Genomic DNA, 23,996 nt, shown 5'->3' with positions numbered 1-23,996 from the left:
ATAATTGGTCATTGGTATTGGCCTGAAAAATCTTTATCGGTGCGCCCCTATATTGTAGCAGTTGGGCCTTGTGCATTTAGCTTGGCTGAGAATTTTTTCCTTGACTGACACCAGAGTAGCTTTTATTTATTTTTTTATCTGAAAAAGGGCCATTGGAAGTTTTAAGGAAAAAGTAAAAATACTGGTACTCACAAAACTTCCATGAAATGAAATGCAAAACATGTGCTACCCAAGTTGCCATGTTTAATCCTTAAATTTATGTGTGTGGAAAATGAAAAGCTTGTTATTCCATGGGAAAAACACAATAGTGATGTTCTCTGAGTTTGTGAATCAGAACTCTGATTTGCTTTTCTAGCTGCCCTTTTTGGTACTTTATAACTTATGAATCAAAACACTTTTTCAATCTTGCACCTTTTGTGTAGTGTCAGTCAAGCCAATCTGAACATGTTAAAATGTGTTTAATTAATGCTGATTTGACAGAATTGCAGATCTCCTAAAATTTACCAAATGCTGAATTCACCTTCCAGAGGGAAGTGCTATTCCAGAAGACATTAATACCTAATGTCACCTTTAACTTAATTTATGTTTTTTGTCCATTTCACTTGCTTTGTTTCCTATTATGGAAGAAGAGAGCAGCTTTGATCATTTCCAAGTATGTGTTGTCTTTTATTTTTGGATGAAAGATTATTTTAGGCCAGTAGTTCTCAACCTTTTTTTGGACTTGAGAAATCCCTCTTTAGACTTGAGGCACCCCTTAGAAAATGCCAATTCTTAGTTTTCGCTTCTTTTGTTTGACTACTGAAAAATAGTAGAGTGATTCTTATATTGCAAAGAACTCAGAACAACCACAGCAGGGCAGAATGGTTTTGACACTGTGGAATTCTACTTGATATTTCTAGGTTTATCTTGTGACTTGTGTGTACACCTAACAGTGTTAACTTTGGGTTACACTCTGAGGTACCCTTGAAAGGATCTCAAGGCATCCCAGGGTGCCACGGCACTCTGAAAATCGCTGATTTAGGCGCTCCTCAGACAATATCCTGTGTTTGGCTGTTACAGAATGAAAAACTGTTAGGGGTTTAATTAAGGTTTTTGTCCAACACAATTTGCTGAGTCCTTTAACATCACAAACATTTGCAGGCCTTTGAAACCTGTGTTAAGCCTTCAGCATTGGGAGGGGGTTTTATGTGAAAGTTTTAAACCTTTGGACAGTCAATATTGACCTTGTTAAACTTATTTTGGATGTAGGTACTGTCAACTTCTTTCCTACAGTATATTTTAAGACTAATATAATTTAAGACTGAATCTTCTGTTTGAGTCTTTGGTTTCCCAATTGATTTGGGTGATTCTTTCATATCCCCATTATAGGAAACGCATCTTAAGCCATTGGCTTTAAATAGGTGTTCTATAATTGTTTTTGGAAGCAGTCTTCAACCTTTTCAGTATTGAGGAAGGACAACCACTTGACCAGGCTATTAAATGATTCTGACTTTTTTATATTTGACTTCTGCATATACACCCCAAAACTTCAACCCAAATATTGCAAAATAAACACTTGGTTATAGTCAGGAAAAGCAGATTTTTTCCTTCTAGTCCTCAGACATTGTTTGATAAGAAAATAATTTTATAAAATAATTGTTAAAATAGCGCATTAATTTTAGCATAAGAGAAAAATTCAGCCTTTATTCCAATTTAAAGCAGAAGTGAAATTGAATGTAAATTCATGTATTCACACCTGTGTCCTTATTCCAGCAGGGTTTTTATAGCAATGTCATCCATTAAGGTTGAGTGCATCATCGATGAAAACTGCAAGATTGGAGAATCCCCTGTCTGGGAAGAAAAGGAAAACTCACTCCTATATGTGGATATCAATGGTAAAAAAATTTCCCGATGGAATTCCATCACCAAGCAAGTGCAAAGTATTGCTGTAGGTAAGTACGGGTTTTAAAAATATCCCATTAATTAGCAAAATATAAATTCATAATGATTTTTTTTATTTATACAGTGTGCCATCTTTCAAGTGCACACCTCATGTACCTAATGTGATTAAAAGCACATAGATACTATATTATATCATTTGTAATGAAGAAGGGAAAAGATCATTCTTTATCACTATCATCCATATTCCCTACAAGAGAACAAATGGGGATTATGTTATGTTGGGAGACCAGAAAACCTATAATTAACTGGTTCCAGTCCAGTTCCAGTTTTTTTCCTCTCTAATTTTTGTTTTGTTTAACTTCCAGGTTTTTGCTGTTTAGTTGTGCGATTGTCCATTTTTCTTTGACCTTCTGTTTGCTGGAGGAATAACACTCAGGATCTGACCCTGCACCAAAGAAATCAATGGGAGTTTTGTTGTTAACTTTAATTAGGATGACCGTATGTCCTAGTTTGGCTAGGACAGTCCCAGATTTTGTAGGCCAGTCTCTGAAGATTAAAATGCGTGTCCTGGACGCAGGGCACAGTCTGGCAGGGAGGTACCGTTGCTGCCTGCCTGCCTGCCTGGGGCACCATGTAGTTCTGCCTCTGCCTGCAGCAGTGCCGCTGACTTGGGCCAGGGGGTAGTGTCCCAGATTTAATGGGAGGAAGCTCATCATTAATTCTTTGGTATAGTTGGACTTGGGAAACATGACTGTAGGACCTGTGAGTGTTTCCTTTTCTCTACCAGATCTGCGTATAGAATGACATCACATAACAGCATTATTGGAATTTTATTTATAGATCTCATATTTTCTTTCCCCAACCCAGCAAGAATCATTTCTGTTTTCATGTCCTTGTGGTGAGATATTTGACAGAATTCTCAGATTTTGTTGGAATCTGACAGGCTGTGCCGTGAGTGGTTTCACTGTGGCCTTAAACTTGTGACCTCTTCGGCAGTCAACCAACCACGCATTGTAGTGCCCGCATCATCCCAGCCCCTAGCAAGAATCTTGAAAAGAACAGGAACATTTTCTTACATTATTTAACTTTACCAGTTTCTTTAATAATCTTGTGTGGCTCTTCTCTTGTTCCAGAGAAGAGCCACATGCATGATCAGAGGTCAGGAAAACAGACCTTATGATGACGGGGTGAGAGCCATAGGGCTCTTTAGCTTGGAAAAGCGCAGGCTCAGGGGTGATCTGATGGCCACCTATAAGTTTATCAGGGATGACCACCAGGATCTGGGGGAACGTTTGTTCACTAGAGCACCCCAAGGGATGACGAGGTTGAACGGTCATAAACTACTACGAGACAGTTTCAGGCTGGACATAAAGAAGAATTTCTTTACTGTCCGAGTCCCCAAGGTCTGGAACAGCCTGCCATTGGAGGTGGTTCAAGCACCTACATTGAACACCTTCAGGAACAAAGACTATTTTAAGAACAGTCTGTAACTGCAAACTTACTGTACTGGGCAGCAGTGATCTCAGACGTGCTGCATATCTTTTGTGGACACTTTCTTCACAACTGGTAGCAATATAGCTGCATTTGTATGGCACTATTGGGAGGCGAATTGGCACTGCTGACTAACATGTAAATGCCACTTTTGCATCAGGAAGTAGCCTAGGTGAAGCAGAACACATTTGTTTGGAGTTTCTATTTGTGATTGGCCTTTGCAATTAGTCTTGAAGGAGTTTCAAAGGGAAGTTGATTCCTATACAGCTCTGGTTAATTTAGGACAGGTGTGCTTATGCATTATACAGTTTTGCCTGAAGCCATGTTGGTTATAAGTGTATGTGGTGGGGGAGTGAGCCACACCGCATAGACAATATATTCTTTCTGGCAGAACCATATGCTTTTTGTGCAGCTATAATGACAAGAGGATTTTTTGTTGGCTTAATGTATGCTGTCCAGGGAGGTGGTGTAGCTACAACTGCAGAAATGTTCCTTTTGGCATATGCTTCATCCCTACTTGGCTATATCTTCTAGTACAGGCAAGTCCAATTCAGATACTTGTAGTAAATTCAGATACCTGTAAAATTAGGAATTGAAGTGTTTAAGTTGAACTTGAATCTGCTAGTGTCTCTTTAGTGGACAAAGTGCAGCAGATGGCACATTACAGGTAATAAAATTGGCTTCTGCTGGCAATTCTAATTCTTTTTATGCTTAGAGCGAAATGGGTTCATTAGTAGTATATGCACTGTTGGCCAATTTTGATTGCTTTCAGTTATTTTCCCAGCGGGAAAATTAGATTAGAATAACTTTACCAGAACAGTAGTATTTTACGCCTTTTACTTTAACAAAAAGACGCATTAGTAATTCCTTTTCAGGCATCTTCCCCATTTTAGTCTGTTACATTCATTCCAGGCCATGACTCTGTTAAGGTGATTCTTCTTTACTTTATTCCTAGATAATAGGCTTTCATAGAAACAAGATTTTTGTGCTCATTTTCTTTTCTATTTTTGCTAATTCCTTGCTAATAACCTGTAATTGAGTTTTGCTATACAATGGATCAGTTGAGTGTAAACTGACCCCAGACAATTTTCTAATTCTTTGCTTTGCTTAAGCCCCTGGAAGGCTCCGTTGGGATAGGATGTTACTATAAAGGTAAGTTTTACTTTTCGTACTGCTAGAGTAAAACTAATACTTTTTGAGTTATCAGGAACTTGGCTTTGCTTGTTTTACATTGCCTGTTCTTTGTTCTTATTTCTTGTTTGGCAAATGCAGTCTCTGAACCTTGTAACTTAACTGCAGGAAGACCATAACCAAAATATATGGTATAGTAAAAATAGAATTGATGGTCACCTTTGACTCTGAACATTTATGCTCATTCTCCAATTTAGTGACTTGCAGTGTGGAAGGGTAAAGGAAAAGAGAACGTTCTTGCAATTTTCTGTGTCTTGAAGATGAGCACAACATCCTACATTTCCTGGAAAGTCTGATGCAAAGATCTTTTCATTAAAGTTGAGGAGCAGCTACACAGTCCAAGGCAGGGTTTCCCTGGGCATGTCTACACAAGATGCTTTACTGTGTAGAAGAGCAAATTACTGCACAGTAAACATCACCATCTACACATGCAGATGCTTACTGCACAGTAAATTGCTCTACTTGGCAGTTAATTTGCTACTTGATAAAACTTGTAAATACAAGTAGCAAATTAACTCCTGAGTAGTTACTGCACAGTAACGCACATGTAATGCAAATTTGTTCCTTGTCAGCCCTACCACCAGGGGGCCACCTTCAGGCTAGCCCCAGGGTTATGGGGCTGGGAGCTTTTTCCAGCCCCAGGACTGGGGTGGCTCTTTGCCTGCCTTAGCTCTTGGTCCTTAAAAGCCTGTGGGGACACCAGGACCCTGGGCCACCTGCAGTTGGCCTATGGCCACTGCATCTTGCAGCAGAGGCCTCAGGCCAGCCATGGCAGCCGTGTGGCTGCCAGGCCCAGGCTGTTGTGCTGCCCTGGGTTCTACAGGCATCTGCCAGGCTCTGAACCACCTGGAGCCAGCTTCTGGCCACTGCGTCCTGCTCCAGCTGGCCCCAGGCCAGCCTCAACGCCCTGCCTGAACCCTACCACTGGTGCCCAGCATAGCATCACTGCATGCTTGCCTGTCCCATGCTGTGTCTTTGCGTTGAGTGCTGCAGCCACTTGCTGAGACCCAGCAGCACCAGGACTGTTGTGCACAGAGCCAGCGAGTCATCAAGAGAGCCATGCTGGTGTCCTCCCCAACACCACACACTGCCTCCCATGGCTACAACTAGTTCCTGGAGGAGACTGTGGACCTCGTGGTGCTGCGGAGTGAGGTTGAGGTCAGGCTGGAATAGGGGCATAGGCATGACTGGTTGGCATGCGATTGCTGCATAAAGGTTAAGGCCTTGCAGGCACAGTGGGTCACCATCACCAACCACAACTACCAGTTGGGGGCTGCCTGCAAGTCCATGCCCTTTATGTGGCAGCTGAATGATACCTTTGCAACCTGGGACCCTGGCCCTGGGACCTTGGCCATCATAGATGTGCAAGTTGGAGCCATCCCATCTGCTCTAGCACAGGTGGCCTGCCTGAGCCTCTGCTGCAGCCTTGCACCTGTGGTTATGTGTCCCTTGGGGAGGGCTCCTTGGGCTGCCAGGAGCCCCATCCCACCACACTCCCTGTCCTTAGACTCATTGAGTAGCTCTGGGAGTGTGGGCTAGTGCTTGCCCTGCCAGATCTGGGTGCAAAGCCCTGCTTAGGAAGCCAGGCCAGCCATGGCACCACTGGCCCTCAGCAGTTCTAGTGCCCCTCCCAGGAGAGGGCCTGTGTCTGGGCATCCAGGCGCCGTGCCACGCCCCTGCACTGTAGGACACCACCAGGAGCTTCATGTCCGCAACATTGTTGGGGTCCGACTCATCACCTTCATGCTGCCCACCACCCAGCTGCTAGCCATAGCTCTTCCTGGCTACTGGCAGCTGCACACCACCCAGCCTCAAGCCCCTCAGTGGGCCTGGACTTAGGTGCTGGCATCCTCACCTGGGCCCAGACCCGGCACTTGCCCTGGTTCCATGGGGCCCTGGAGCAGGAGCTGCCTGCAGCGGAGCCAGCCCCATGCACAGGCCCCACTGGCCCAGCCCACTGGCTGCAGGAAGGAGCGCTGCCTGCACCAGCAGAGCAGCACCTGCCATTGCCCCCAGGTGAGCCCCACCACTTGCTGGATTTGCCATGGTATGTACACATGCAGGGGTGCAGACAGAGGCCACGGTTCTAGGTGCCTGTCCCTGGGCTCTGCCCCATAGGCACCCCCATTCCTCTGCACCCCACCCTGGGGGGGACACACACAGCACTGCACAGGGTCTGCATGGGGAAGAGGGCAGTGGTGAGTGGGTTGGGTTGGGAAGGGATCTGGTGTCAGGGAGAGGGGGGAAGGGCTCTGTTGTTGGGGAGGGAGGGGAGTGGGGGTTTGTGTGTTGTGAAGGGGAATCAAGTGCTTTTCTGAGAACTGTCTCCAGTGAGTATGGTGCTGGGGGTGCATTGTGGGGCTGGGGTCCAGGGCCAGCCATCCAGGTTGCCTACATACAGCCTTCAGTCCTGGCTGGCTGGGCAGGCTGGAGTGGCTGGAGGCCCTGGAGCATGTGGATGGCACCTGTGGTGGCGTCTAGGTGCACATCATCAGCATCCCTGCTGGGGTCTGGGTGTCAGCAGCCTGGTGACAGGGAGCCTGGGATGGTGTGGTGAGCCTGGGTAGGTGGCCGCACTGCATGGAGAGGCCTGCCAGGGCCAAAGTTGACGTGGGCTAGGCAATAGTTGTTCTTGTGGTGCAGCACAACAAGCAGGGTGGCCAGCTGGAGCCCAGGGCACTGGATATTGTTCCCAGGGCCTGGGGGTAGAGCAGCTATGGCATGGTGGGCAGAGGCTCCAACAAGAGAACCACAACACGATGGCACAGTGCTTTGCAGGGTGCTCCAGGCCAGGAAGGCAAGTGAGCAGGGAGCAGGACTGGCTTTTAAATATGGCCTCCAGCTCGTCCTGGCTGCTGGAGGGGGCAGGAGCAGACTGCTGCCAGGAGCAGCAAATATGCTTCCAAATCACCACATGTGTAGATGCTTGTCCAGGGTAGGTTTACTCTAGAGTAATTTACTCTAGTGTAAACGCATCCCCCAGCATTTGTATGTGTTTGTGTTTATGAAGTGCAACGTATAGTTCAAACCCAAGTCTGATTGGGTGTTAGTCATTGTTGCCAGGTGTTAAAATGGAAAGATTGTATCGGACTCTCAAAATTACTGAATATCACAAACATTTATGAATGTATTTTTTATATTTCCTTAGTTTTATAATCATGTTGCTGTAAGTTGCAAATATCTTGCTCATTATCACCTCTTGGAACTTTAATATCTCATTTAAAACCTGCTCTGCAGTTGCTATCTTCTAAAGGCAAGCACATAGCCATAGAAGCTCAGTCACAGACATAACATGCCTCCAAGTGAATCCATGGTCTGAGGGGATAATACATAGACAAATTTAAGTCTGCCTGAAGATGGATGATCAAATATGAGCATTTTCTTTCCAGTGTTTCTTCCTGTATTAACATACATTTTGTCTACTTTCACAGCTATTTATTTTATACCTCTCCATGGACAGACACCTCGACAGGGTGGAGAGGCTTGCATGTATCGATGACACTAAGAGTAATACTGTTGGGAGTCTTGTCCTTCTTGTAGTGTTACCTAGGGTGGTAAGATCAAACGTGAGGTATCAGACAAAGAGCAGTCCAACATAATATAAAGACCTCAGTGGTGGAGCAAGTAGATGAAGGCTGCAGCGGAAGAATAACCCTAGTGGATCTCCTTGCCACTGGATGCTGGTTTCTCCTCTGCCAAGTTTTGTGCAGTTGCTGATGCGCAATGGCCTCCTTGTGTAAAACAAGTCACCTGCAGGTTTCTCCCACTGGATCCAACATTTACTACAGTAACCAATCACCAATACCCATAACCTCTACAAAGTCCTGTGGCAATGGACAAGTGGCAGTGGGGACAGTTGAAGTGATTCCTGGGAGTCCCTAACTATGGATCCACGTGCAGGTGTTGGTTGCTTGTTGGTCACTTCACCCTTGGAATGGGACAGGAGGGTGATTTGGCAGCTGTGATCGCAACTGAGCAGTCCTTTTTAGGATCCTTTTGCTTACCCTGGACAGAAAGGTGCCCCAAACAGGCACCTTTACCTTACCTTACCCAACTGGATAGCCGCTTCCAGGGGGATCACTCAAATTGTGGTGGAAACACAAAAATATCCTCAAAATCTGGAACGCTGAGGAAATTCCTGCTGACCTAAGGAATGCCAATATTGTCACCACTTTTAAAAAGGGACATAAGTCTGACTGGAAACTATCAAGGTATCACCCTCATCTCCATCGCTGGGAAGATCTTTGCTCAAATTCTGACTGTTCTCTCTCGCTGAGGAAATCCTTCCTGTCTTAATGTGGCCTCAGACTGTTCAGAGGCACCGTAGACATGATTCTTGCAGTCTGGCAGATCCAGGAAAAATGCCAGGAACTGTATATGGCATTTATTGATTTAACCAAAACCTTCAACTCTTTTAACTATGAGGTTCTATGGAAGATCTTATCAAAGTTTGGCTGCCCTGGGAAATTTATCACCATCCTTAAATTTCTTTGTGACCAGATGACGACCTTCATCCTATGCGGTGGCTCTACAATGGAGCCCATTGCCATTTGAACTGGGGTCAGGCATGTGGTAGCCTACAGACAACATGAAACCAGTCCCGAACAGGTGAAGGTCCTCTTAGAACAATTGGACTCTTTCAAGTCCACTGGGCCATATGCTCTACATCCAAGAGTCCTAAAAGAACTGGCTGAACTCATAGCAGGGCCTTTGGTGAAGACATTTGAAAAGTGGTGGAAGTTGGGGGTGGTTCTGGACAACTGGAAGAGGGCCAATGTGGTGCCCATCTTTAAGAAAGGGAGGAGGGATGACCCTGAAAACTACAGACCAGTCAGTTTGACTTTGGTCCTAGGAAAAACTTTTGAAAAAATTGTTAAAGAGACCATCAGTCATAAGCTTGTAACTGACAGGGTGTTAAGAAACAACCAGCACGGCCTTGGGGAGGGTAGATCATGCCTAACAAACCTGGTGTCCTTTTACGACCAGGTAACTAACCAGCTGGACAAGGGACATGAGGTAGACATCATTTATTTAGATTTCAGTAAGGCCTTTGATTCTGTCTCCCATGAAATTCTCTCAGTTAAACTGGAGGGTACTGGTCTGGACCTGTCTACAGTGAAGTGGGTGGATAACTGGTTTAGATGCCAATCCCAGAGTTGTAATCGATAGGATGGCCTCATCCTGGAGGGCTGTCTCCAGTGGCGTCCCACAGGGATTGGTGCTTGAACCCGTGTTTTTTAACATTTATTAATGATTTGGATGAGGGGGTGGAATACTCTATGATTAAGTTTGTGGACAATACCAAGCTATGGGGAAATGCGGGCATACCAGAGGATAGGGTAAAGATTCAGGACAAAGTTGACAGACTGATTCTATGAGCTGATCAGAAGCAGATGAGGTTCAACAGGAAAAAGTGCCGGGTCTTTCATCTGGGTAGGAAGAACCTTCATGACAGTTGCAGGATAGGCGGTAGTCGAGTGGCTAGCACAGCAGCTGAATGAGAGCTGGTGGTCACAGTCAAGTAGGAGATGAATATGAGCCAACAGTGCAAACAGAAATCTGGCATGCATCCGTCGACATGTTACCAACAGATCCAAGGAGGTGCTTTTCTCTCTCTACTTGGTGTTGGTGAGGCCGCAGCTAGAGTACCACGAGCACCACATTTCAGGAAGGATGAGGATAAATTTGAGAGGGTGCAGAGAAGGACCAGCTGCGTGATTAGGGGCCTGGAGACTAGACCATATGAACAGAGACTCCAGGAACTGGGCTTGTTTCGTCTGGGCAAGAGGAGGCTGTGAGGTGACTTGATGGCAGCCTACAAGTATGTTGGGGCAACACCAAGATCTGGGGGAGCAACTCTTCAGGAAGGCACCGCTTGGGAAGATGAGGACCAATGGTCACAAACTAATAGAGGGAAGATTTAGGCTGGACATAAGGAAGAATTTCTTCTCTGTAAGGGTAACTAGAGCCTGGAACTCACTCCCGGCAGAGGTGGTGCAGTCACCATCCCTGGAGGTGTTCAGGAGGAGGCTGGATAAGCATCTTGTTGAGCTAGTCTGAGCTCATGGACAAGTGGGGGTCAGTGGAAACACTTTAAGGACGCTGCCAAGCAAAAATTAGTAAGTGTGGCATTGACACCACAAATTGGGGAAAAACTAGCTCAGGACAGGGTGACATGGCAATGTCTTATGAGAGAAAGTACATCTTGCTTTGAGGAACACCATCTCACCCTAGAGGCAGAAAAATGACAGAAACAGAAGGAAAAGAAACAAGACTGAGAAATCTGTGATCTGACTTTCCCTTTAACCACCACCTGTGGCATTTACCAGAGAGTCAAGGATTGGCTTTCTTGCCATTGAGGGACTCATTTACTACCCTTTACTTGACCTGTGGGAGTGATCATCCTTGAGTGTAAGGGATTGCCGCCGCTGATATGCCAATATGATAATAACAGTACATCTGGTAATGATGACGCTACCGCAGTGTTAGTACCTCTGAGGCTTTGCCTCCATGCTTATATTCTGTGTACATGTTCTGTAGCAACTCTTATTTGTCAAACCTTTCTTTTCACTCAAGATAATTTTTTAAAGGAGATTCTGTGGTGGTTATCTTCTTCTGAGTCCTTATTGGAAGCCTTGCCACTGTTAAGTCCTGACCCTTTTACAGTTTGTGTAAATTGGCCTTATATTCCTTGTCATCTCTAGAGATCAATTCAGTTTAGTAGTTTAACAATTTGAGTCTCCACCCTGATGCCTCTTTGCCATTCTGATTTTCCTAATGTGTTTTTAAAGTCTGTTTGTATTGTGGCTATTTAGGTTCCTTGCATGTATCTATTGAAGTGTCCACTTGGCTCATTTATTCTCCAGCTTCTTTGGGGTAGTTTGAGAGTTTTTCCCTCTCATCTTGTCTTTCTTGTGTATTTTATCTATCAGACTCCTTGCAAACGCTATTTTATAACAAATAAGTGTTTTCCTTTTTAGGGCACATGGCTTTGTGGAATTAATTTGGGACTGTGAGCTTATGTTGTATGTTAGACTTTCTCACTTAAGGCCTCCACCTTCCAAGCTCTTGGCTTAAAATAGTTTATATTCAGACTGCTCTTTCTGTCCCCATCTAAAATGCAGTCAAATATGTGCCTTTTAACGTGGGCAAAACATGTATTAAGTAATGGTATTTGGATATTCACATAGCAAATTTGCTTCTATTTCATTATGGAAAGAGTTTTTCATAACAACATAAGGAGGACCATACTGAGTCAGAGACCAACAGGCCTTCTAGCCCAGAACCCTGTCTTCGGTAGTGGCCAGCAGTACCATATTTACCTAAATCCAGGACAACTTTGAATTTAAGATGACCCTCCAATACTTAGATTCTATACATGGAAAATTGATAGATTTGTTATAATTTTCCATGTACAGAATCTAATTGTTGGAGGGTTGTTTGATTCATTTCTCCCACTCCTGCAGTGGGAAAAGCAGTGGTAGGGGGACAGGTAGCAGGGAGGCAGTAATGAGGCCGGAGATGAGGGAATGAAGTGACATGTCTTCTCCTCTGCTGCCTGCATCCCTTGATACAGGTGTCCCTCCACAACTTGCCGTCTCTCCCACAGCCTCTGTCCTGCCCCCTGCCTCCTCTACCCTCCAGCACTGGCCTTGCTTTAGCCACAGGGCACAGAACACATGGTTGCTCTGGTCCTTTCTGGGCCACACAGCAGTGGTGGCATCTCTGGCCCTTATTCTGGAGCTGCCACCACCACAGCCACTGCTCTATGCCTGAAAGAGGACAGAGGCAAGGCTCATAAAGGGACTAGACAAATTCATGAAGGACAGGTCCACTGGGTGCTATTAAACAAAATGCAAGGGATTGGGCGGTGGGCTGGCGGTCCCTTTTGGCTTTGTGTTCCTGTTTGTCATACTCCATCCATTGTGCCAGCCATTCTTGCTAGATACTTTGTATATACACATAAGAATGTGCAATACCTTTCTCCCAAAACAGCTTGTGTTCTATTAATTAATTAACTATATCAGTTGATTACCTTCACTTTGCACTGTTTTGTTGTGCACCCATGGAATTCTAGAAGCATGCATAAACTTACAAACATAGGGGGGAAAAGGCTGCCGGCATGTCACACATAAATGCGTGATAGAGCTACCATGTTACTGTAGGAAGCTCAGGTAAATTAGCATATGACTTTTACCAGATTTTTTCTATGCTCATTTGAGTACCACCTTTCCAAATGCATTATATATCGGAGAATAGCAGCTGGATGCAAATGGAATATTTGTCAAATAAAGTTATGAATGAGGTGGACAGCCCTAGGTTGGTTGAATAGGACAGGTTACTAATAGACAAGGCTGCAGTTGAGTAAACAGGAAGGTGAAAATAGGGAGAGAGAGAATCATATCTGTAGTTACATATTTCTTTTTCCTACTATGTTTCTAGATGCTCCTGTTAGCTCAGTGGCCCTTCGAAAATCTGGGAATTATGTCATTACCCTGGGAACTAGGTTTGCTGCTTTAAAATGGGATGACCAGTCAGTAACCACCATTGTGCAAGTTGACAAGGATAAACCAAACAACAGATTCAATGATGGGAAAGTGGACCCGGAAGGAAGATATTTTGCAGGTATGTCAATCATAACATCTCTCCCAATACTCCTTAGTAGATTATAGGGACAATTTGTAAAGGCCCCTACTACATATGATGGGTGTCAGTCTTTCAAGTCGTAGTGGCCATTTTGGTTTTCAAACTAATTGGATTCTAAAATGCAATATTAATTAAATTCCCTCTTAGGAAAAGAATTACCCAGAATCCTTTTTTTATTTAAAAATAAAAATAAAAGGGGCCTTTCAGTTTAAGAAAATTTAAGAATTTGCCAGGTATTAAACTCGTGTTGTCTGACTAACTATATTTTCAAAGCAGCAGACATCTTTCCTGTAAAGGTTTCCTTATGCTGTTGTTTTTGTAAACTGAAGTAGAGAAAATTCAAAAACAATTTAATCATGATCCCAGTTTTGAGAGTAATGAGGTGTCTGGCATATATCCTTAAACATCAAGGCTTAACTTCAGCCTTTCCTTAACCAGTACTCAAATCTTTTTCACCTTTTCTGGCTTTTGAAATCTCAAATGAGAATTAAGAGAGATGTAGGTCTATTTTTGGAAGGTTCATGCCATGTGGCTTTATTTCCAATATGGAAAATATTAAGTTTTGGATCATTTAAATTCTAATCTCCTTAATCTTAGTTTTTTGCTAAAGAGTTACCATATCAAATGAACTTCAGTGCTCTTTCAGGCACAGATATAACAAATCTCCTATTTAATATTTATTTGTCATCCTCTGTTAAATGCACAAATTGGACCTCTCCCTTTTGGTTTTATTCAGTCTGTTTTGAATGCTCCAGGTACCTCTCCTGTTCAGAGCATATGGGGCATTTCTGTCAAATAGGAACTCCTTCTTACTCTGTAAGGGAATGTCTTTGTTCTTGGGGACAATGTGCTTACATGACTTCCTGATCCTTGTAGGTACCATGGCTGAGGAGATCCGGCCTGCCGTACTAGAGAGACAGCAAGGCTCTTTCTACACGCTCTTCCCTGACCATTCTGTGGTAAAACATTTTGACCAGGTGGACATCTCTAATGGACTGGACTGGTCACTGGATCACAAAACTTTCTTCTACATAGACAGCCTATCCTACTCTGTGGATGCCTTTGACTATGACTTACGAACAGGAAAAATCTGTATGAATTATTTTCTTGTTTAAATATTTTAAAACTTCTTTCTACAGTTCTTTCTTTCAATTATTAAGCAAAAAAAGAAATTAAGATCTACCTGTACCTGTACTTGCGGTTCTGGGATGCACTTTAGAGTTAGCTTAAATATAACTGGGTTTAATTCATGCTATGGATCAAAAAACCTGTTTAAAACAAGTTAACATCTTAACTTGTTTTTAAGTAGATTCCTGGTTCAAAGCAGATACGTGGGTTGGCCATATTATTATGGAGTGTATTGATTTATCTGTGGTGCTTCAAATACTGATCTGGATTAATTGTGAAGATGAGTGTAACACATTGTGATTCATGCTGCAATCTTCACATTCATGAATTTACACACTCAATCCACTTCTAATGGTTTTATGTTGTAAAGCTGGATCACATTTGCTCTGCCAGACTCCAGTGAGTGCCTGTTGCTAGGAAATAGTTGGTGAATTGGCAGAGAAGTTTGATGTCTGTATTTTCAAAGTACCTTTGCTATATTTTTATAGTTGTGTGTGTATATTATTTTAAAATGGAAATCACTGTCTGAGGGGGATCCTGAACGTCCAAGCAACAGTCAAAAAACTTAACTTTCCTTGTCCCCTATGTAATTAAAAACTTTGGAGCTTTCTTGAGCTTGGGCAAATGAAAAATTCAATAAGTCCACCAACAATTTGCTTTATAGGAACACCATCAGTTCATAATGTCATTTTGAAAACTGAGTATGATATAGTTTAAGAAAGTGTTCCCAACCTTGTTAGACTCTAGGCACCCATCAGAAAATGCCAGCTCTTAGTTTTTCAATTTTTTTTTTTAATATGGAAAAATAATAGAGCAGTTTTTCTGTTAAAAAGAACTCAAAGACCACAAGTCAGAATGCTTTTGACATTATGGATTCCTATTTGAAATCTCTGGGTTTATCTTGTGACTCTTAGGTAGGTGTTTTCACACCTAATAATGTTAATACTGTGCTTAAGAAGATCTTATGGCACCCCAGGGAATGGTGGAACCCTGATTGAGAATAATTGGTTTAAGATACAAGTCCCACTACCATATGTAAGGGTTAGAACTGGTGTTTCCTATAACAGAAATATTGTCTTCCTCTTTTTCTATGTGGAAAGTCCCGCTCAGATAGAGGAAGCAAAGTAAAAACTGAATACATATGAGAAATGCTGAAATTGTTGGAAAGACAATCCAACTTTTCTCATTTGTTTCTTTTCTGTGGTTTCTTATAACAATAGTTAATACAAGTTCAAGAAAAGTATGTGTTTGAATTGTAAGCATGCCCTTTTCAAGTTCATGTCTTTTCCCACTTTTTTTTTGTTGGTTTACTTATTTTGAATATCAGATTTGTGTTGGAGTGACAGTTAGTTGTGTTTCAAGAATCTCCAGGAGGTAGCTCCAATTCTCAGTTTAATTAAAAGAGTCTATTTTTTAAATGTCCCAGCCTGGTTCCAAGATGCCATTCAAAGGTAAAACAGTAATATTCAGAATCCACAAATATACTAGTTATTTTTGGTAGGTCAGTAATGTGCTGACTCATCAAAAGAGAGCACTGAAAATAATCATGGTTTTTTGAAAGTCGGAAACTGACCTACAGGCTGCCATGCTGAACAGTCACTATTGCTAGAAACCAGCTAAGCAGTGGCTGTGATCTGTATACTTTTCTCTCACTTGAAAAAAGCTCAGATATTTCATCTAATATAGCTTTAGAAGATTATTTAGAATAACTGATGTGGGTTATGGCTGAGGAAAGTGTTAACTCATCATTAAATTAATGCCTCATTCTAAATCTGTGATTCTTACTGTTTTTTATTTTCTTTTGCAGCCAATCGCAGGAGCGTGTATAAGCTGGAAAAAGAAGAAAGCATCCCAGATGGAATGTGTATTGATACAGAAGGCAAACTCTGGGTAGCCTGTTACGATGGAGGGAGGGTGATCCGTCTTGACCCTGAAACAGGTATGGTCTCATGAAGGAATTTTGCATTCCATTTCATCCTTCTGGTCCTAGAAAGCCTTGTCTATGCCAGCAGGCTCTTTTCAATGCTAATTTTGTTAGCAAATCCGCAGCCTCTTGGCATTAGAACAAAAAAAAGGCACAATGCTATGATTTGAAAGCATTTAAATGATATAAGTGGATATCATGTCACATTTACCATGCTAGTTGTATCGGAGAAAATTGCTAAATGAAATAAGAAACTGAAGATGCTTCTCTAATCCTGTTTTTGACACATTGCTGATCCACTGAAGAGTTCTGATGCAACTCTTATATGTAATATAGAAATTAGTACATTACAATGCTACAACAGGAGTATAGAGGAAAGAAGAGTAATTTACACATTCAAGAGCTGGCATAAGCACTACTTAATTTTGGCATTAGAGGACAGCATAGCTGAGCTGATCTTAACTTTCTATTTTTTTGGCCTCCGTATGCAAAACCATTTGAATTAGCAGCCTCTGACATTTTTCCAGTCAGAGACCTGTACTTATTGTGTTGGTAAGTGACTCCGAAGAAGGATCAAGCAGTGAAGTGATGACCTTTTTTTAAAGGTGACACTTTATTTTTGAAGGCTGTTCCAGGCTTACTGACATTCCACACACATTTAGTGTCTGCAGAAATGTGACAATTTATACCACAACTGAACTTATAGAAATAATTATTTACAAAATCATCATATTTTACCCTTCTTGCTTGAATAATTCTGTGTGTGTGCATGTGAACGCCATTCTTAGTTAGTTGCATTTACTTTCCCCACTTGTGCCTTTATAGATTGAAAGGTCTGCCTTAAGTTTAGTTAAGTCTCAGGAATTTCAGAGATATCTAATAAAGGTTAACAGAAGGATACATTTTTATTTTGAAAAGTACTCAGCAGTACACATTTAAAGGAATAATGTAATTCTATCCATATTGCTCAATTCTAAAGTAATTGTAACTATTTAGGGAGAAGACTTGGGCATTTAATGTAAGCGGTAGATGTCAGGGTGAAAAAAGTATGGTTAGATTTATGCTGATGATAACATTTGAATTTTGGCAACAAAACTACTACTTTGTCTTTTGTCATCAGACAAGGACATATGGCATAACTCAACTGAATTTATAACTTCTTACTTTTGTTGGCCTCTGCATGCAAAACCATTTTAATTGGTAGCCTCTTGTATCTCCCAGGAGACAACAAAACTTACGTATTTTGGTTTCTTTCCAAGCAAAGCTTGTTAGGTACCTGAGTTATTTGGGTAGTGTATATAAAGGTTCTCTCTTTAGCTCTCATTTTAAAGGCATATAAATCAAGCTACAATAGGATTGTAATAATACGTGCTGTATAAGGAAGCTAAGATGGTTATTTATGTAGTATCCACATCACAGTTTGTGCCCTCTGATGCTATGTCACTGTAGCAATGTGCTATGTCACTGTAGCGCTTCACCATGGTGATATAATGCCATGTGTAGACACTCACTGAGTCTGTCTCCTCTTCCCTCACCGTTACATTTATAATATCAAACTCTTTAATTAGGAGCTAAATGTCTTACTGTTCTTATTGAGTATGCTAGTTTATCCCCTGGGTTTTCAAAGGACTTACTTTTGAGATTTGCTTCAACTTATAAATACTGAGCATAGCTTTCTTTAGGTATTATGAACTGCTAACTCATTGTACAGGGCAAGGAATCCCAGGTACTTCCCAAACTGTATGGTTTATTTGAGAACATACACAAGAACTCCTTCTCCAGTACTGAAACAAATCTGTTATCTTCATTTTGGAGATTAATGTCAAGGCCATTTTTAATGCAACTAACTCTGTAACAAAGGATTTTGCAAAGTATGTTGATACAATAAGGAAAATCCTGCTCATCTTTTCTGTAGTTGAACTTAATTGTTCAATCGTAAACTACGTTAGTAACTCAAATAGCAAAGTAAAGCAGTCTGTTTTAAACAAACATCTTAAGTGAAGCCTTGATCTTTTGATGTTGATAGCAAACCTCTGATTTCAGGGGGCCTAGGACTTTTTATTCATGATATATTTCACAGTATCCTATTTCACTCTGAGTTTTTGTATTTTTTTTTTTTCAGTGCATCATTGAGTACATTATTTCTACCTGCAGGAGAACCATTCTGTTTTACCAGTATAAGTAGGAGGCCAGGGAGGGTAAATGTATTTTAAGAAAACTCAAATGCCTGGGACCTCAGTGGAATTCCAAAAAAGAATTAGAGGTTGTTGTAAATTATGGCATTAAAAATACATAATGATTTAAATCCTCAGAGTTTAGGGCATAGTACAAACATTTATTGCTTGGGGTAGGAAGATGTTTTCTGTTCTGTGAGTAGGTTTACCCATAATTGTTTATTATAGGGTTTCTTGAAATATCTTTTGAAGCATCTGATACAGCTCACTGTTGAACATGGAATATTTAACTAAATGAACCAATGGATTGGCAGATCCTGCACTGAAATAATAATGCTACAGCATGTTTTGTAATAGGCTTGAGCGTTTTACAGATTTTAGTTGGGCATTATCTTCTCTCTCTCTTCTTTTTAATATATATGGGCCCAATTTAAAACCTATTGAAGTCACTGGTAAGACTCCTTTCATTTCAGTGTGCTTAGAAGCAGGGCCATTTTTCAGTAGCAGAGTGACTTGTCAGATGGTATGTGAGCAGTGAAAGTACTCAGGATCCTGCCTACTCCCATGAGATTAGTCTGCAAAAACACATCTCAGGTGCCCCTTCTGCCCCTCTTATTTTTTCTGTGCAGTATGTGGCTCCACACTGGCTGTTGGCAGTTATTACCTACAGAGATTTAACAAATAGCTGCTTGTTCATTTGTGGGTGGGTTTTTTTTTTACCCTGTCCAGGAAAAAGACTCCAGACAGTGAAGCTGCCTGTTGACAAGACAACTTCTTGCTGTTTTGGTGGAAAGGATTATTCAGAAATGTATGTGACTTCTGCCTGCCAAGGAATGGATGACAAGTGGCTTTCCAGACAGCCACAGGCTGGTGGCATTTTCAAGGTGATCCATTCATTTAAGAAGCCAAGACAGAGTGGTTTATTGCTATTCCTTCCTTGTTGCCTCCTGTTTTTTAGATGTCAAAGCAGTTAGGAAGGAGGGTTAGTTCAAATATCAACCATGTTTAAAACTGTTAATCATGGTTCTCTTGACTGTGACAGTAGCAGGGGCCAAAAATTTTTAGTTATGTCCAGTGTATTTAGAAATTGGTGAGGCTCTTCACATTTGCACGGTACAGTAATTCTAAATTTTATCAGTCTTGATATCTCTGGAAATAATACACATTTTTTCTGTACCAACACACCCAATTTCTAAAAACTTGCATTTTTAGGAGAGCAAAAAAGCTGTTTGAATCAATGACAAATAAAAATAACTTTTATCTACTCAGTAGTTATCTGTAACTTAATCGTCTCTTAAAGAGTCTTGGTACCTTGTGAATATAAAGCCCTCACCCAAAACATTGAAATGTACTCAAGGTCATGTTTGTGTGTGAAGAGTCTGTCACAAGAATGGACTATGGCTTACAATTTACAGCATTTGGAGAGAAAAATATTGACCTGAAATCAGCAGCTAGTGGTGAGCTATGACAAGGTTGACAAATTTGGATGTCTTTTTAGAACAAATGTATTCTAATTAAGGAAAAAATGCTAATTATTTGAAGTTGTCATACTTATCCCTTCTTTTTCTCTCTCACTACTTTTTCTCCCTAGGTAACTGGACTGGGGGTGAAAGGAATCCCTCCATATTCATATGCAGGTTAAATTTTTATACTCTTCAGAATAAGCTAAGAAAGCCATCAAAACCAGGAACAATTTAAATTCAAGAAGTGCTTTGTCTGGAATGTTTTCTTGCATTTGGAACCATGTCCCTGTGGTAGACTCTTAGTGGAAACAGATAAACAAACCAACTTTTGAAATACACTGAATTTTATAAAGCTCTCTCTTTTTATATTTCTTTAGATTTTTATAACTGCATATACAATTTTCTGTTGCACTAAAATCATTTTCAGCGTAATGATTTTATATAGGAATGGAATGGTGGTACTGTTTTGCTTTGAACACCGTCGTTTCTTATTGTTTACCTCCCATCTCATTTGTAATTGCAATGTTTGGTGTACTGATTTACTGAAACTGGTTTTCCCTCTCTCAAGCGTGCTTTCAAAGCTTCTCACAACATATCCATCGTCATTTTAGCATTAATGGAAACTCTCAACAAGTAAATCAATACTACTCATTGTCTGGATTTTTTACCTTTTTATTGCATTTTAAGAGTGCTTCTAGATAGTATAATCCCAGTTAGCTTAGGCCTATGCCTTCAGTAACACTCATCCTTTTTCTCCTTCTGCATGTCGTTCTTGCTCATTTTTTGTTTGTCACATCTAATAGACAAAGCTTCTGAACCACTGCCCATTTGTGGAAATTAAATGATGACAGAAAAGCATTTGGATGATGTTTCATCATTATAAATAAGGGATCTTGCTGCGTTGGTGGTTTCAAGTGCCACCTACTGGATTTACCTTTTAGTTTAACATTGGAAGAATATAATAAAAGAGCAAGCTCCAAGCTCATTCTTAATGCAGTCTTTGTGTTAAGACAAATTCACAGTAAAGAAATTGCCAAGTTTATTAGCTGGAAACAGTAGCTTGTAAATTGTAGTTTGTTTTACATCTTAGCTGTCCTGGCTGCACGCAGCCTACAAGGGGTTAACATGTAGCACCCTCCACCCCCACCTAACCATTGCTAGAAGGGGAGTGCCTGTGCATATGCTGACCTGCTGTCTAGGGGAGCTGTGGACAGCCCTGTTTTTAGATAATTGGCTTTAGCAAGTAACTCTGGGTATGGACCAGATGCTGATAAGCCTCCAGGCACTTGAACAGGATTTAGATACCTGAAATCCACCTAAGTCCCAAGTCAGAAAGAACAGTTATACCTCATTGCGGCCTGAAGAGATGCCTAGACACCTTGACTTGGGCTACTGCCGTGCTTAGAAATGACCACAATTAGCTGCTGATGTCCCTTACTCCCACCAAATCCTGCTACAGTTCAAATCACTGCTGAGAAATGACTAAACAGAAGGAGCTCACTCATATTTTGCCTGGTGGCCCTGGTGGTTCGGCTGCTTGCCTGAGGAATGGACAAACTGGGTTTTAGGCCATCCTTAGCCAGAGAGAGTTTGGAGCTGCATCTGCTAGGACTCCCAGAATTCCCCCTCCTATTGTAGGGCCAGCCTCCCTTAATGCTGTTGTTGGTTTGGCTTTATGATTCATGCAGCTGGTCCTGCTGTGAAGGAAGCTCCTCCCTTGCAGCCCTGAGTCTGACACCAAAGCTTCAGAGAGGTGAGATTCTGGACACACCCTGTGCTTTGCATTGCTATTCATTTAAATTTTAGATCAGGGATGAGCAAAAGATGGCCTGCAGGCTAGGTCTAGCCTGCCATGCGATCCTATCCAGCCTGTGGGAGGCCCCTCTGAAGGAGAATTATCTCTGGCCCACAGCTACCCCTGAAAACTGGCGCCAACCGCAGCAGCAGCTCTAGCTGCTAAGCAGCCAGCTCCCCTCCCCAGCCTGACCTAACCCACCCTACCCCCACCCCCAACTCAGCGGGTGCTGGGGACAGGAAGCTTCTGCCTGGTAAAGCTTCTGCCCAGTGACCCTGTGGCTATTTGCAAAGGATATGGCCCAGCCCCCTGGCAAGACCCAAATTGCAGGTATGGGTTCAACCTGGCCACAGGCCAGGGATTTGCATTCAGGGGAAGGGGGCCAGGAGCTGTGGGTGATCTGAGCTGGGCCAGGCCCTGGTAGGACATGGGCAACAGCTGTCCTGCATCCCCAAAGGAGGTGTGTTGCTCCTACCACAGCTACTGGCCCATGTGCACCTCCCCTGTGTGTGTTGCTTCTACCTGCTGGCGCACATGGAGGGCAAGCCACTGGTAGTGTGCTGCCTGCCCTGCCCACAACTTCCAGGCTTCCTGCTTTGACCAGCACAACAGCAGGTTCCACCTGGCTTCCTGGCCAAGTTCGCTGAGCACCTAGGTGGTGGCTACAGCAAGGACATGTACATGACTGACCAGTAAGGGCAGGGGAAGGGTGCCCTGAGATGTGCTGAGAGCACCGCATGCTTTAGCCCTGTCTGTGCTGGCAGCCGCAGGGCAGGGAAGAGAGGTGCCTGGGTAGCCTCTGGCTGCCAAATGGTGGGGAAAGTGATTCCTTGACATCCAGGACCTGATGGGCTGTGCTGTGAAGGAGGGGAGGGAGATGGAGGATAGAAATTGAGAGGGACTTTGAGTCTGGCCATGAGTGGCTGGCTGAGACGGGGACGAGACTGAGGGACTGAATTTTTGCTGGGCAGAGGGGGGCCAGATAAGACAGGAAGGCATCAGTGCAACCCAGCTTGGCAGTTACAAGCCAATTTAAAACTAAATGCTGAAAATCAATTTGGAAATGCTGCTTCATCAGCAGTGCATTTAGGATACCTCAGGTTCTTATTCATCTCTGCATGTCAGGGTCTTGGGTCTGACAATGTCCCATAATGCACTAGGACAGGATTTGGTAACCTATGGCCCATGGCCTGGATCTAGCTTGCAGAACCATTGAATCCGGCATGCAGATGTGGAGCTTTGATAGTATTTGGTGGCAGGGGTGCTTGGTTGCTGGCACTCTTCCCCATGCTGTCACAGGGATGAGCACTGGCTATGGGGGGGTCATAGCACCTGTGTCCCTCTGACCCAGGGAGGGTCATGCCGGCCCACAGCTGAAAATGGTTGCCCATCCCTGCACAAGAAGTCCCTTCTTGAACAGTCCCATCATGGGAATCCTTAGCCAAAGTACATCTTAGGAGACGTAGCCTAGCAACTGAGCCTGAACCCATCGAGGAGAAGGGAGACATGAAGCAGCCAAAATACGGTGCCCATGTGGCACTATAGCAGCATTTCCAAATCATGTTTCCATTGTGGGGCATTTGCTTTTTGACAAATCAAAGGGTTTAATTTTTTCATGACAAATGTATTAATTGAAATACATTTATTGTTGAAAAACAGTTTTGCTGGTGCATCTTTTTTAATTGGTTGGTCTTAGGAAAGAGCCTAAAAGACCTAAAGAAAGACGTGCTTTTTGGTGCAATGTATTAGAGATTTTTAGCCACATCTGGATTGCTAATTGATTCTTGTAAAGCTGAAAGAAATGTTGCCTTTAAAAGGTATGGAGGAGTTGGAGATATTGACTGGCCAGCAATGTAAAAATCTGAATAGACCGAAGGTTAATGTAGACTAGATTATCTTTTTTAAGGATCTTCTTAAAAGCTGAACTGTTGGAAAATAGTCCATCAACTTGGGTATTGAAACTTCCCCAAAACTGAGGGGTAACAATTACGTCTTTTAAAGAGATAATTGCTTTATTTTGATGAACTGTGGAGTTGGATGGGCTGTCAGGGAGGAAGGACAGTAATTAGCACCTTTTCGCTTTTCAGCAATTGAAATTAATAAAATTGACCAGACCAGACAGCTCACATATGACACACTGAAACATATTTCATAGACATAGTCATTAGGGCTGGAAGGGACCTCGGGAGATCATTGAGTCCAGCCCCCTGCCCAGAGGGCAAGAAGTCAGCTGGGGTCATAGGATCCCAGCAAGATAAGCATCCAATTTACTCTTGAAGGTGTTCAATGTAGGTGCTTGAACC

The 23,996-nt window shown here is 42.5% G+C and overlaps 1 protein-coding gene and 1 long non-coding RNA gene across 3 annotated transcripts in view; one reads left to right on the top strand and one right to left on the bottom strand.

Annotated features, from left to right (window-relative positions):
* LOC109306147 (regucalcin) overlaps nucleotides 1–20,756 on the top strand; it is a 24,624-nt gene extending 3,868 nt beyond the window's left edge. The window contains exons 2-7 of one of the 2 annotated variants that reach the window (XM_019529421.1): nucleotides 1,753–1,931; nucleotides 13,006–13,188; nucleotides 14,086–14,301; nucleotides 16,145–16,276; nucleotides 19,165–19,319; nucleotides 20,027–20,756. In XM_019529421.1, coding sequence (XP_019384966.1) covers nucleotides 1,769–1,931; nucleotides 13,006–13,188; nucleotides 14,086–14,301; nucleotides 16,145–16,276; nucleotides 19,165–19,319; nucleotides 20,027–20,077 — 900 coding nt within the window. In that variant the 5' untranslated portion in view covers nucleotides 1,753–1,768 and the 3' untranslated portion in view covers nucleotides 20,078–20,756. Of the gene's footprint in view, nucleotides 1–1,752; nucleotides 1,932–13,005; nucleotides 13,189–14,085; nucleotides 14,302–16,144; nucleotides 16,277–19,164; nucleotides 19,320–20,026 lie in introns of those variants that run through there. The other variant, XM_019529422.1, reaches the window with a different exon arrangement.
* LOC109306148 lies at nucleotides 20,451–23,130 on the bottom strand. Its single transcript, XR_002099870.1, has 2 exons — nucleotides 22,702–23,130; nucleotides 20,451–22,036 (listed from the first exon to the last, which is right to left on the bottom strand). It is a non-coding gene; the product is annotated as an uncharacterized LOC109306148 (long non-coding RNA).
* Between the last annotated feature and the right edge of the window lie 866 nt (nucleotides 23,131–23,996).

This window comes from Crocodylus porosus, unplaced genomic scaffold (genome assembly GCF_001723895.1).
Source record: "Crocodylus porosus isolate Cpor-Errol unplaced genomic scaffold, CroPor_comp1, whole genome shotgun sequence".
NCBI lineage: Eukaryota > Metazoa > Chordata > Crocodylia > Crocodylidae > Crocodylus > Crocodylus porosus.
Note: the sequence above shows the minus strand (reverse complement) of the source record. Positions and strands in the feature narration are given on the sequence as shown.